Raw genomic sequence first — 13,490 nt, 5'->3', positions numbered from 1 at the left:
TAGAAGGAGCTGGCAGTAGTAGTTGCAGTACATCTTTTATGTGATCAAACACTTCAGTGCTGTGATTGCTGCATCCCCAAGAGATGACAGCAGAAAATTTCATGAACTTCAAAAATCCATTACCAAAGGGCTGCTACTCTGAGCTGTTCCATACGTGCAGACTTGCATCCAGTTGAAATGTGGCTTCATATCTCATTTTGATCCTGAGCTCTTTGGTTTGCATGACTTCACTTGCAAGGAACCTAGCAGACTTGTGCGTGTTCAGGCTGACGCTTGCAAGTCACGAGCATACCCAGCAGTGGGCTAGATCTTTGCCTGAAATAGCAGAAACGCTTCTGTAGCTTGCCCAATGATGAAGCCAGGGGAACCCTTGCTGTACCTGAATGAGGCTAAATCAGTTAGTGCATCCTTTCACTCCTGCTTTACTGGGCCACTTGAGAGGCTCATAGTGGTTCTGGTAGCTCTGAGTTAGTCTGACCACTCCTTATCGGACTATCAAATTACTCTGAATTAGCACTTGCAGGTGCCCTTCAAGCTGCTTGGCTCTGTTCATCTCCAAGATTTCTGTGGTGGTCCAGACCTGGAGGCAATGGGAAAGGCTGCCTAATTATATTCACCTAGGTGATGTCCCAGTTCTTTCAGAGCTGACAAGAGCAGTCTGCAGATAACAGAGTGAAGTGCTCTACTCTCCCTCAGCTTCTCAAGGCATTGGCAGGGGCCTCTTGACATAGGAGACTTGCAAGAGGATCTGAACAAAATCTGTGGTTTCTTTTCTCTATTTATAAGTAGTCTTGAAACATGAGGGTTTTCTTTCCTCCTATTCTTTCTGGTTATTTTTTTTTTTTCAAAACTAGGAGATGCTCAGAGGTTTAGTTGAAGTGAAAAGAAAGCAAAGTAACCTCCCCTCGCCCCCCAAGTAGGCTCTGAAAGTTGCTGCATGCTTTCCTGTCAATCTTCCCTTCCCCATTAAAAAAAAAAAAAAATCAATCTGTGGTCTGTCAGCTCCAGAAAATTTGCATTAATTAATTACATGTTTTGCATGGTAATAGGCAATTTGCAGTGCAACTGCTATTATCCACAGCAGAATTAAATTTCTAGCTCTCTGTGTAGTGCTCTCGGCATTCCCTTCCATATAAACAAGGAGATCCTCATATACATCAAAAATGCTGACTCGCAGTCGAGAGTGTGCAGACTTTTTGGTTTTTTTTTTTCTTACAAGAGGTTCATTAGTTCCCATAGAAGTCAATGAGTTTTCTTTTGGATAGAAGCCAATTGCATATGCATGGGGTAAATCGAGGAAAGGATTACTGCCCAGAAAGAGGATTCTTGCCTGGGTTGGTTTTTGGGTTTTTTTGTTGTGTTTTTTTTTGTTGTTTTTTTTTTTTTTTTTTTTTTTTTTTTTTTTGCAATGTGCTAAACAGAATTAGTTCAGAGGGCAATTTAGCTCAGGATAGGATCTGTGGAGCTTTGCAGAAGGGGAACTTGGCATTTTTCCAGCTGCTCTGTTTGAGCTGTGGATTAAGTGCCTGGCCTGGATCCAGCAGAGCTCTGCCTTCTCAGTGTCAGCACGGGGCCAGAAGTGCTGATCTCAGTGCATTGGAGATGAGTTTCCCTTTCCCGAGTGGCACGTGTCCTGCGCCTACCCAGAGTAGTGAGCCCCAGCGATAAGCTTACATGGATACTGGGGCACTATCCTACTCCCCTAATCCCTGGTTTCTTGCTTCCAGGATTGTGAGCGTGAAGGAGACCCGGCTGACGAGTCTAGTAGCAAACTTCTTGGTTGGCCTCTCGCTCTTGCTCCTCCCTTTCCCTCTCCAGTGGATCCCAAAGCCGGTCCTCTACGGCCTCTTCCTCTACATCGCGTTGACCTCCATCGATGGGAACCAGCTCTTTGAAAGGGTGGCTCTCCTGCTCAAAGAACAGGTACGCAGGCTGGGCAACCAGCCTGGTAGAACAGAGAAGGAAATTGTATTTACAACCTTAACACTAAACTGTGCCAGGAGCTGATGTGTCAAGCTGGTGTTGGGAAGGGGGTTACCCTCCAAACTCATGTTCTCAAGAGGCTGATTTCCAGCTCCAACCTGCGCTTCATGTATCCCTTTCACCTTTCTCTGTAAAGTGGCGGGGAAACTTGATGTCTGTAGCTTAGCCTGGCTGCCACTGAGACGTGAGCAAGACAAGTCTTTTCCATTAAAGTGGACAGATGGGTGGGAAAATAATGCAGTGTCAGACAACAAGTGGCGTGGTTATTGTTGGGTTAAAAAAAGGTAGTAGTTGAATCGTTCGTAGAACGGCACTGCATCTCGTCTGTCTTTCAAATTTCTGCATAAATTGCTTTCTGCATTTCCTTGCCACAAAAGAGTTTGAGCTTTCTTGTTCAGAGTGATGTCTTGGATATAATCCTTCTCTTTTCAGTCTGCTAAGAATTGCTCTGGAGCTCCTATCTCTAGGAGGCAAAAATGAGTGCATGAATGGAGCCAGGATAGCTGCTATAAGTGAAGACGCCCTCTAAACTGTGTAGAGTGCAAACCAAAAATGCATTCAAACAATTGCACAAACCATTTCTCGCTGAATGTAGGGTGTTTGTAAATTTTAAAAACCCACTGTGATGTTGTCAGCTGCAGAGTACGTGCATTTTTAAACTAATAATAAAAAATACTTTAAAGCACGTGCATAATGTTAGTAAATGGTGATCTTTGATCTCCCCAGCAAAGCTTCAGAACAGGTAACTTTTTGCTATATTTTACGCTTTCATTTTGGCTTGTGAAATACCATGAGATGGGATTTTTAACTCAAAATGAAATTACTTGCATTATTGAAACTCTTCTGATGTGAGCTGAAAACAAATCTGCAAGATGTGTTTTCGAGCCATCTCTATTACAAGTGTTGAGAAGGTGTTTGTTTGCAGTGTAGGAGGTACCTGGGAGCGATAGTGAGTCTCCAGCTCACTTTCCCTTATGTAACAAGGGTCAAGGGCTTAATAAGCCAAACATTTGGCTCTGTGTCTCTGCTAATCTCTAATATAACAATCCCAGAGGTTAAAACTGTAAAATCCGGGTAAAGATTACATTTGTCATGTCAATTTTCAAATGAGGATTGAATAGTTACTGATGTATGTGTAATATTACTTCTGGTTTTAGTACAAATTATGTGTGGAATTTTCCAAGCTTTGGTTTGGAAAATTAAAAAGTATTCTGAAATATGGAGATCTCCCTTTTCTGGAAACCTTTTAATGAGTCATGGCACAATCTGAAATCCATCGAGCCTGTATTGGTGCCAGCAGACAGTCGCTCATACTCTTCATTGATGTATAGACAGTGAGTCAAAGCCTGTGCTCAGACATGAGCAAGTAACTGTCAAAAGAAACCATGAGCGATATTTAGCCTATTAATGTCACTTTTTTCCCCTTCTTTCTCAAAAATGAATAGCTTATATGAGTTGAGAAAATAACTGCAATCTGAGTACAGCCTCTTCCCACACCTCCCCAGTCTCATCTCCTGGTCTTTCCCTCTGGGGGTTCAGCCAAGAAATGGGACCACCAGGGCCAAGCGTGGAGTCTGATCAGTAGAGGACAGGAGGCTATAAAACAAGGAGGAGCTGGGTTTCAGGTGGAGAAACCATCCAGCGGTAACAATACCCAAATGCATCTGCTTACCGTCACTCCCCCCGCACACCCCAACAGGCACTTCACATATTGCTGCAAAGCCCTGATAATCCTATTCAGGGGAATCTCATTACTGTACTTATCGAGATATTTCATTGCACTCCAGATGCTCCCAAAGGCAATTTTAGCTGTGGTGTGTCTCTTCTTCTCCAGGTTTCTAGTGCCCAGTTATCTTCTTTGTGTTGCTGCCAATGCTGTGGTTTAAGGCACTTGCTTTAACCTTATAAATCCTGCGTTCAGCTGTTGAACCTATTAAGGAGTTAAGGACTCTGATGCTGATGCTCTTTGTGTGTGTTTGTGTGTAAATTGATGACTTCCTTGAAACCCTGATGTTCAAAAGCCTGTACCACGTTCTTTAGTCACAAGGCCAGGTCGCTGCGCGGCTAACGTGTAATTCTTCTCTTCCCAGACTGCTTATCCTCCGACGCATTACATCCGCAGAGTGCCCCAGAGGAAGATCCACTACTTCACCGGCTTGCAGGTCCTGCAGCTCCTCATCCTCTGTGGTTTTGGCATGTCACCGTTGCCCTACATGAAGATGATCTTCCCGCTCATCATGATAGGGATGATCCCAATCAGGTACAATGCTTGGTTGCCTCATTTTTTTTAATTTATTTTTTTTTTCCCCCCTGTCTCCCATGCCTTTTGTTTTTAGGCTTAAACTGCAGAACAGCTGGGTGGTCTAGAAGAGCAGCTGGTACTTTCCTGAGTAGCCAGATCCTAGAAGTGGGTGATGGTGACCCCTTTTTCACCAGCTGCTCAGGCTTGAGGAGGAGTAGTGCAGAGAACCTGTGATTTCACTGACACTGGGTGTTGTGGAAAGGGTTCTGGGCTGGCAGGTACTCTTTTTTTTCAGCTAGTGGAGGGGCAAATAAGTCATCTTTTTCAGTCCCTGTGAGATGCCTGATCTTCCTGAGAAGTCGTAGTCTGAGTCTTCCCTCTAGGTGGTATTCGATAATGTTACTTTTTGCTTTGCAATTTGATTTCTGAAGGCCTGTGCTCAGGGCAGAGCTTAGAAACTTTTCCTAAGAGGAATCCTTATCTCTTACCCAGTGCTGTGGTGACCTTACAGACCTCCCGCACTGCTGAATGCCATTGCCAATGATCAGTTAGGTCAAACTGGTCACATTTAGTCTTAAAATGTATCTTTAAAACTGGGAGGACCGCACAATATCTTGCAGTCTTGGGAGAGAATCGCTGAGAAATTTAACTAGTTTCTTCCTTAATGTTCATTAACAGTGACTGCCCATCATTCTCCAGTTAAATCATTCATGCTCTCCATCCTTTGGTTATAATGAGAAGCCATAATAAGATCTTGGAAGGAACAGATCTGTTTCCAGTCCGCTTGATTATTTTTAGGCCAGCATGGCATCCAGAGATATCTGGTTGTCTTTGAGCTTGCAGTCTCAGAGATTTTCTGTCTGATTGCAAAGTTCAGGGCTACCAATGTGTGATCATCTGCCAAGGCAGCTATTGTGGTGTTTTCCTTGGGTGATAAAGATGGGTCCAGTTCTTTCTAGAACAAAAGCAAATGTCAGAAGTACCATGGCTTTCAACAGGATCAGGTTAGAGCTATTTGGGCTGGATTTTTAAAGATAAACAAAACTTTGGAAAACACTGAACTTATTGTTCCTATGGTGAGAGTCTCTCACCCACCCTTCACATAGGTGTCACTTTGGATGACTGGTTAAGTGGCTGCTAAATGCTTCAACTGTGTGCAGTGCTGGATGATTGACTCTTGTGGGAATTGCAAGTCTTGCCACAGAGCAGCTAAATACAGAAAAGAAAGCATGGGACACTCTTTGTCAAACATTCAAGTATCTGACACAGTGTAATAAGCCTATAGTGTGGAGAGAGTGCTGTCAAAGAACCTGATTTTTTTAATAAGAGCTAGATAATTTAGTGGTGCAAACTTATCTTCTTTTGAGTAAATAAGATACTGACATCTTATACTAGCTCCATTGCTAACTTGGTTCTCTTTCCAGAGCAGCTTCTTCTGGGAGCTGCTAAGGGGGAGATGGCACTACCTGGCACAACACAGAGCTTTGCCCTTGGCTTTCCTCTCTGTGATTTCTTTTGCCTTTTGTAGTTTCTGTGGAGTCCAGCTGAGAAGGCAGCACCACGATGCATGAGCTCTGTAGTTAACGATGACTTTTTCACAAAGATTTGGCACTCTAAATAGAGGAGACAGAGTAAAAGAAATGAAAGATCGAAATATCTTTTCTCTTTTTTTAAGAAGTGAAGGGAAGAGGAGGAGATGGGACAGTAGCCAGGGGTCAAAGTCAAGAATCAAACCCAGATGAGTGAGTCATGGCTCAGTGTCCCATCCAGAAAACCAGCCATGTTACTTGCCTGTCTCAAAGCCACATTTCCAGCTGTCTGATAGCATTAGATGCATGATTTGCATTGTCAGTGGTGAGGGACCATCTTTTTTCCACTGGTGTAGTGTTGATATGGAAGATAATGGATTACAATGGCTTCTCATTATTGCAGTAGAGAACAGCCTGTTGGGAGATAATGTGATCTCTTTGGGTATCCCCAGTTCCTGGCTTTGATTCCAAATTTTGGTATGACTAGTTTTTGGTCGCTCAGAGAGGAAGAATCTTCTTTCCGAGTTCTCTGTGATGCTTATCTGTGCTCCCATGGTTCTCAAGCATTTTACTTCATGTCAGGTCTATTTAAGCAGATCCTGGTACTTCTCAGTAGTAAGTGCTGTTTGGGGTCTGTTGCATAGCTGTTGAAAAGCCCTTCCAAGTCTTAAACTGGCTTTCTAGTGCTTTGTGCCTTATTTTAACAGCTGAAGAATAGCTTCCTTGTCAAGCAAGGAAAAGTGTCAAAATAAATATGCGGTAGGACTTAATGGAAGCACCTTCATAGCGTATTGTTACAGTGCTGTGCCTTTCTCACCCAAATACATTAATTCATGAGGATGTTCTCGCAAACAAATAAAACCAGACCCCAAAAGCAAGGGAATCCCTGTCTCCATGGTCCAATGGAGAATCCAGACACCAGATAGGATGGAGGCTTACCAGCAGCTGGAGGAATGGATGTCACAGCCGCCCTTAGCCTCTTGCCATGGTCTCAAGTCTTGCTGATATATTTGGTGCTTCTCTAAGGACCAAAGCTTCTGGGCTGTCTCTTAAAGCTGCTTTGTGGTGAGAGCTGAAAGAAGTGACCTGGGGTACCTGGGGAGCTGATTAAGTGCAAGACAAAGAACCCTCGTATGCAGGTCTTTGAGCCGACATTCCCACTATAGGGAAAGTGGTGAGGAAAGTAGAAAGAAATGGTGATTCTTGGCAAAGTAACCCATCCACTAGCAAACAGGGGGCACCTGCCTCCCCAGCACAAACTAGGAGTGTAGCTGTGGGTCGGGTGAAATGGTATGTTTTTGGCACCTTGAAGACTTTGTGGTGACAGTGGGCTCTAAGAAGGTGACTTTTCTCCTGTGAGGATGAGGGTGCTCTCTTTCCTCTTCAGCTGGAATGAGAAAGCTTCTTCCAGGAGGAGCTCCGCACTGTTATTCCTATAAATGCTGTATTTGCTTGCAGGATCGGTTGTTTTTACTTTCCCCTGCTTCATCTCTGCTTCATCTGGCTTGTATGCATGGCCACGGACAAACTCAATTTGAGAGTCTCGGGATGGACAAAATGTTACATGATTATAAACCAGCACTAATGCTATCTCTCTGGTTCAATCTTAGGTATAACCTGCTCCCTAGGATCATCGAAGCCAAGTACTTGGATGCTATGGATGCAGAGCATTAAACGGGGTCCTCCACACATGGAGCAGCGAGGACAGCTCTTTTGGAGTTGGAAGGCAGCTTTGTCGAGGCGTAGAACAATCTATCTGCAGTTCTTTCTTTCACCACTTTCTTTCTGCTCTAATATGGCATTGGTAATGCACACATATCAAAGACCAACTGAGCGTTGAAGTGTCAGACCAAAACAGCCTTGGACTTGGGAGGCCGATGCTCTTTGGAGCTGTGAGGCAAGCAAGCTTTATGGAAAATGCTACTTTCCACATCCCAAAATTGGAAACCCCAAAGATCAGCCTGTCCGTACAGTTGGAGTATACGTTCTCAGAGTTGTCATGTGTTCCCTTGTTTGAGGGTAGAAGGAATCTGTTGGGGTTTTTTTTTATGCACCATGCCCCTTTCTTCCAAAACACTATAAGGACAGCAACCAGCCCTTCTTTTACAGAATGACAGTGCTGTTCTGGCCTTTGAATTTAATTTCCCATGCATCTAGTATTTCCAAATTGGTATTCAGGGTGGGATGGCCTCGTGCTAAACCACTGATGTCAGGAGAGATGTCTGGCCATCTCTTCAGATTAGCAGGGTTGGAAACAGATATAATTTGTACTGATACAATCCACAGCTTTGGATGAATATTGAATTCCTACAAAGAGGGTTGGAAAAGTTCAGAGGTTGGGCTCGCATGGTGATGTTGATGAAACCGCATCTGGGTCTAAGCTATTTGGGAATTTTGGATCTTTCTACCATTACTTCTCAGTAATCAAATACAGAAGTGTAGTGTTGCACAACTGCAACATTCTTGCTTGCACCCAGAGTCAGATGCTGAAACTTGTTAAAGGGCAGTTCTGTTAATGATTGCATATACATATGTACAGTAGTGCCTATGTGTACATATATACATATGGATTTGTGTATATATTTTGCATAGATATACAAATAGGCCTGATTCTTTCAAAATATCAGAAGTGTTTTGTGCAGTCAGTGTTACCTGTGATGTCTTGACCATATGCTTGTGTTCTGCTTCAGTGCTGCTTTTTCTCATTTGAGATATGGTCACTTTTTTCCTTTTGAAGCTGCTCGGTTGCTGTTTTTGTTCATGTGTTGCTTTTATTCAAGGTGTTCCTTTGCTGCTTTCTTCCCATGGCTTGAGACCTTCATCATTCTGTCTTGATGCTCCAACATGTGAATTTTGCATTTAATTTTTATGTACAGCATGCAGTGAAAGTTGTCCTCTTTCGCCTCATCAATATTTGTTGGTCATTTCATTGTTTCTGTTTTGTAGCTAATTTCTGGTTTTCCCCACTCCCAGATGTTATATTATATTTCTGGATGAATCTAACTTCTGCTGTCTTTTTGTATTTCCGTTTATTTAATTTTGCTTGTGCTATGGACAGTTTTCTTATTTGGAGTACTGTGAAACAAGCTGCCCTTTAGTTCAGTGCTTGCCCTTTGCTGCACACTACAGATCACAGGTAAAGTGTGAAGAAAAATGTGGACCCCTGAAGATAATGAACTTTCAAAACAGTAGAAATGAGGGAAGAAGAGTAATATAAAATGGAACACGTATATTATTAGCACAGATAAGTGTTTCTTACCAATTGCTTGCCCAGTAAATGGTGCAGAGTTTATATCAGCACATGCCCTACCCATTGGGTGTTCCTCTGCATGGTGAGGAAGACCAACTCTGTAATGAGGGAGGAAGGCATCAGGTAAAAAGCACCTATGCTGAAACTAAGCCAGACTCAAGCCACTGAAGATTCGGTGTATTTGTACTAAATATCAGATGGTATTTCATGCTAATGTAGCTGCCTACGGCTTTAAAACAGGTATGAAAACCTAAATTTTTTCTTTCTTATTAAACCCTTCATCTTTGTATTGATACTTGATGGAGGGGAGCAGTAAGAGTGTTCCCAAGAACGTGGCCATGGTTTATATATCCCTGAGCAATCGCAGGGGAAAGCCCTCAGCTTAGCAAGCAAAAAACAGTGTCGCGTGGCCTTGAAAGCATGAGCGTCGTGTTGCACCAGCCAACTCTTGTGGGACTGCTGAGAAGTCTCAGGGTCAGGATGACCACCCCGATACATGAAAGCAGGTAACGTCATGTATTTGTCTTTCAGTCGGTCTTGGAGGCAGCAGGGGTAACTCATGCCGTGTCTGGCAAGCGGCGTGGCAGCAGGTGTGAATCCATGCGTGGTTTCTGACCGCTTTTGTCAATATTTCCTGGCTTTTGAGTCATTTCTGTGGTGAGATCGCTAATAGCTGTTACTAAGGTCTGCATGTAGAAACGGGGCAAACAGTCACCAAACAGGATTTTGGGGCAGCGTAAAGGCGGAGATGGTAAGAGTATGTCTGATCTTCAGTCAATGGAAAAAAGAGCAGGTGACAGCAAACAGTTCAGTACCTGTTGTAAGGCAGGGATTGCAAAGGCCTGATGATGCTTAAATAACATGTTTTTCCCACGGATGTCAAAAGATTTAACCAAAACTAGAATCAAAAGTGTCATCCTCTGGTTGAGTAAGATATTAAACACACATGTCCTGGGCTTGTGTTTCTGGTGTCTCAGCTCTTGGCAGGAAGAAGGCACCTTGTGGGATGGATTAAATCATATTGTGGATGCTGTGGCTGGAGGAAGGAGAGAATGTGCCCAAGGGAATGTGACTCTTTGAGGAAGAGCAGGGGCCCTGGGTGAAATTTCCTCCAGCACAGAGCATAGTGGGGTGAACTGGCATGCAGGTCTTGCCAGCAGAAATAGTTTTGAGATGTATCCTCCATCCACCCACTTAAAAGGACCAAAAATGTCCCTATTCAAAGCCTCTCTGAAAGCACTGATTTCAGATAGCGTCAAATGTTGCTAATTGAGACTGCTTAACAACCGGATAGCTTGAGGGGATTAAATATCCATCACAGCTCTTGTTTATATCTTTTATTGCTGTTGCTTTACCAGTATGACTTCAGTGTTTGTATTTTCTTTGTAGCATCAGTAGGATTCTGTTTTGCAGGTTTCTCTTTCTACAGAAGTCAGGGGCCAAAGAATCAATTGAAGGGAAATCGGCACAACTCGGGAAAAGAAGTTGTGCTGGCTTAGACTGGTCAAACATTTGAACCCATGTTTCAATGCGTGGGTAGAAGGGAGATGCGAGACTCAAGGCCTCTTGTCTCATAAAGGGTTGTAATGATCCTGCGGAGGACTTATTTTCAGACAAGTACCTTTTCTCTTCTTGTTTGCTTCTGGTTTTGCTGACTTAAGTGCAGGCGTTTCCAGGAAGTAGGCTACCTAGGGAAGGAGAGTTTGTTCAGAGTTGATCGAGCACTTTAATACTTCTGTGAAGGTTAAGACAATTAGAATGTAAAAGAAGTTTTATTATAAGCTCTTTATATACGCACAACGCTATGTATAACTGTTGCCAAAGAACTGGGGTTTGAAAGATGTTCGTAGCTATTAAGAGAGTCCGTGATGTTCACCTGGAACCGCAAGGTAGTAAAAAGCTTCTGAAACAAGTGGATTTTGGAAATTACCTTTTGACAGCTGCCAAAACGATCAGAAGTGGGGGATAGAATAAACTTCTACTCTCAAACTTGTAGTTTTTGATCCTTGCATTGAATGTAGGAGCTAGAAGTTAGCTTGACAATTAAAATTGGATTTATACCTGAATAGTTTTGTTGGTCTGAAACTTATTTTTGTTGCCTTCAAAAATACTGTTGACATGCTATGTATGGAAATAGATGTGTTTCTCCATGTAAATTAAGGAAAGTTGGTGTAAACATGGACTGCTGACCAGGCAGCATAGCACTTTCTAGATTGCTTAGGAGGCGAATCTGACAACTTCACTAGCAACAATCCCCAAATTCTCTGGCGTCAACATTTGAAACTATTAATAAATGTCAAGCTCTACTTGGATATGCATCGGTGCGTTGCTGTGAAAGGATGGGGATGGAGTAGATGACTTCAGCTGGTTTGCTTCAGAGCTGCCATCTGGTGAAATGCTTCAAGATGAGCCCAATGACTCTGGGATGTGATACGTGCTTCCTGATGACCTGTGTGAACTGGGATGCTCTGAAAAGAAATACAGTAGATGGTCACGTTTCCGTATACTGTGGGTCAAACAATTCTCACCAAAAGGTCCACATCCCCAGCTTTACCAAAAGACTGAAACTTTGTAAACTTTTGCATATCTTATTTGGCTGCTCTAGAAGCTGCTGCTGAACCATGTTCTGCGGACACTCTTTGAAGAACCGTGAAGTTGGCCAAAGCTGGATATAGCTGGAGAATGCTTGGGAGTGGGAGGGAAGGGTTGTTGGGGTTGGTTTGGTTTTTTTTCTGGAGTTCTCAGCAACAAAAAAGGGACCTAAGACATGCCATGTCACCAAAAGCACCTACCATTTTCCAGTCTGTGTCCCACTAAGCTTGCATCTACACTATCTGTTGACATGTTACTCCTCAATCAAACTTTTTTCTTGTTCGTCATGTTCTGTATCTGCCCCTTGTAGTGTTTCTACCTGCCTGGAAGATTGACAGGCAGAAGCAGGGTTGGCTCAAGCTCATCTCTTCTGTCTGTCCCCCAAAACTTCAGTGCAAGCCGTTTTCTGTCACCTCCTGACCCAGCTCTCATCTTCCCCAGCCCTTCTCTGGAAGTTGGCTCCGGCATCCCCGCTGTGGAAATGTTGCCAGGGTGCCGAGTGGGAATTTTTCTCTGGAGAACTTGAGGCTGTGTCTGAACAGCAGTGTAGCAGCGGCTGCTCCCATGGGGCTCGCTTTGCCATAATAAGCAATTATGATGGATTCATAATTGTCCGATGGTTGTACTGCCTTTTGCATCTCTTTAGATGATTACTTTATGGTGCAGTGTTCCAGTTGGGCTGTCCTCCTTTTATCTGTCAAGCTTCCAAAACAACTTAGACATAATGGGATGGGTTTGCCCCATTTTCTCTGTGCTGAGGCCTGTGGATGTTAGAAGAGAATAGTCTTCTCTAATTGTTTTCATATCTAATTAAGGCATTTAAGTACCAAACGCTGTCCATTACACTACTGACTGCAGATCTGGTTGCAAAGAGCAAACCATCAATATTGTGTAAAGAGCAGACAGATGAGGGAGTTGCTGGAGTACATGCTTTAGAAATACAAATTACCACTTTCCTCTTCAGCTTTTGTGTGTTTTCCTTTCAAACTAAGACAATCCTTGGCTGTGTCTGTCTTTCCCTTGTAGAGAACCCTCCGTGAGCTTGGATCATTTGGCACTGTTCTGATGTCGCATTAAATATTAAGAGCCTGTCCTGGAGGAGATGCTGCCTTCTGCTCCCCATTTGCGCATCTGCTGCAAAGAGCTGCTTGCTTGGAGAGCTGAAGTCTGCTCTTGGAGCAGAAGAGGGGGTGTATGCAGCATCTCAGTTGGTCATCTGTGTGACAGATTCTTGCTGCTGCAAAAGCTATCAGTATCTCTTATTTAGCCGCAGGTGGGAATCCAAAAGGTGAACAAAATGGCAAAGAGTAGGAAAAAAACCCAGTTTGCAATTAAATTCTCTTCCTCTTGACCTGAGCTATGGTGGCTCTTAGCATGAAAAAAAAAAAAAAGCTCTCTAGCAGTAAAGTATTTGTTATGTGATCAGGGTTTTGCAGAAAATCAGCATATCAAATTCAGCAGCTGGAGTATCAGTTTCAGTGCTTGGGAGGCTTGCTGAAGGAATGAGATCAGTTCTCGCTCTGCCTATCAGCAGCAATCGGTGTCTCGGCACGCTTTTTCCAGGCACTGAGTTTAGCTAAGTTTCACGTGATTGGATGACTTAGATGGTTTCTGCCAGTGTCCGTACGAGCGATGGCAGGGTGACATGGCCGTGCTGGTTTCTGCCAGATGTGGCTGGAGCAGAAGGTGCAGCCCTTGGTGGTGTGAGTGGTGGCATCTCCGGTTTTGCAGGTGATCCCTTTTCGGGAGGTGGTTGATTGACATCTGAGTGACACGAGTGAGCTCACGCCGTGTACCCTCCTCTCCATCAACTACTTACCTTGGGAACAGGGTTGGCCACCTTTCTATTATTTAAATCATCACCTATTTCTGAACTTCTCAAACTCGGGACCGG

At 43.6% G+C, this 13,490-nt stretch overlaps 1 protein-coding gene across 9 annotated transcripts in view; it reads left to right on the top strand.

Annotated features, from left to right (window-relative positions):
* Positions 1-11,713, top strand: part of SLC4A11 (solute carrier family 4 member 11) — a 93,519-nt gene extending 81,806 nt beyond the window's left edge. For 8 of the 9 annotated variants that reach the window (XM_049834902.1, XM_049834912.1, XM_049834893.1 and 5 more), the window contains 3 exons: positions 1,728-1,923; positions 4,074-4,243; positions 7,365-11,713. In XM_049834902.1, the coding sequence (XP_049690859.1) occupies positions 1,728-1,923; positions 4,074-4,243; positions 7,365-7,428 (430 nt within the window). In that variant the 3' untranslated portion in view covers positions 7,429-11,713. The remainder of the gene's footprint in view (positions 1-1,727; positions 1,924-4,073; positions 4,244-7,364) is intronic. The other variant, XM_049834949.1, reaches the window with a different exon arrangement.
* Positions 11,714-13,490: the final 1,777 nt, after the last annotated feature.

Source organism: Accipiter gentilis, chromosome 3, assembly GCF_929443795.1.
Source record: "Accipiter gentilis chromosome 3, bAccGen1.1, whole genome shotgun sequence".
Taxonomy (NCBI): domain Eukaryota; kingdom Metazoa; phylum Chordata; class Aves; order Accipitriformes; family Accipitridae; genus Astur; species Astur gentilis.
The sequence above is the reverse complement of the archived record's forward strand: the minus strand, read 5'-3'. Positions and strand labels throughout refer to the sequence as shown.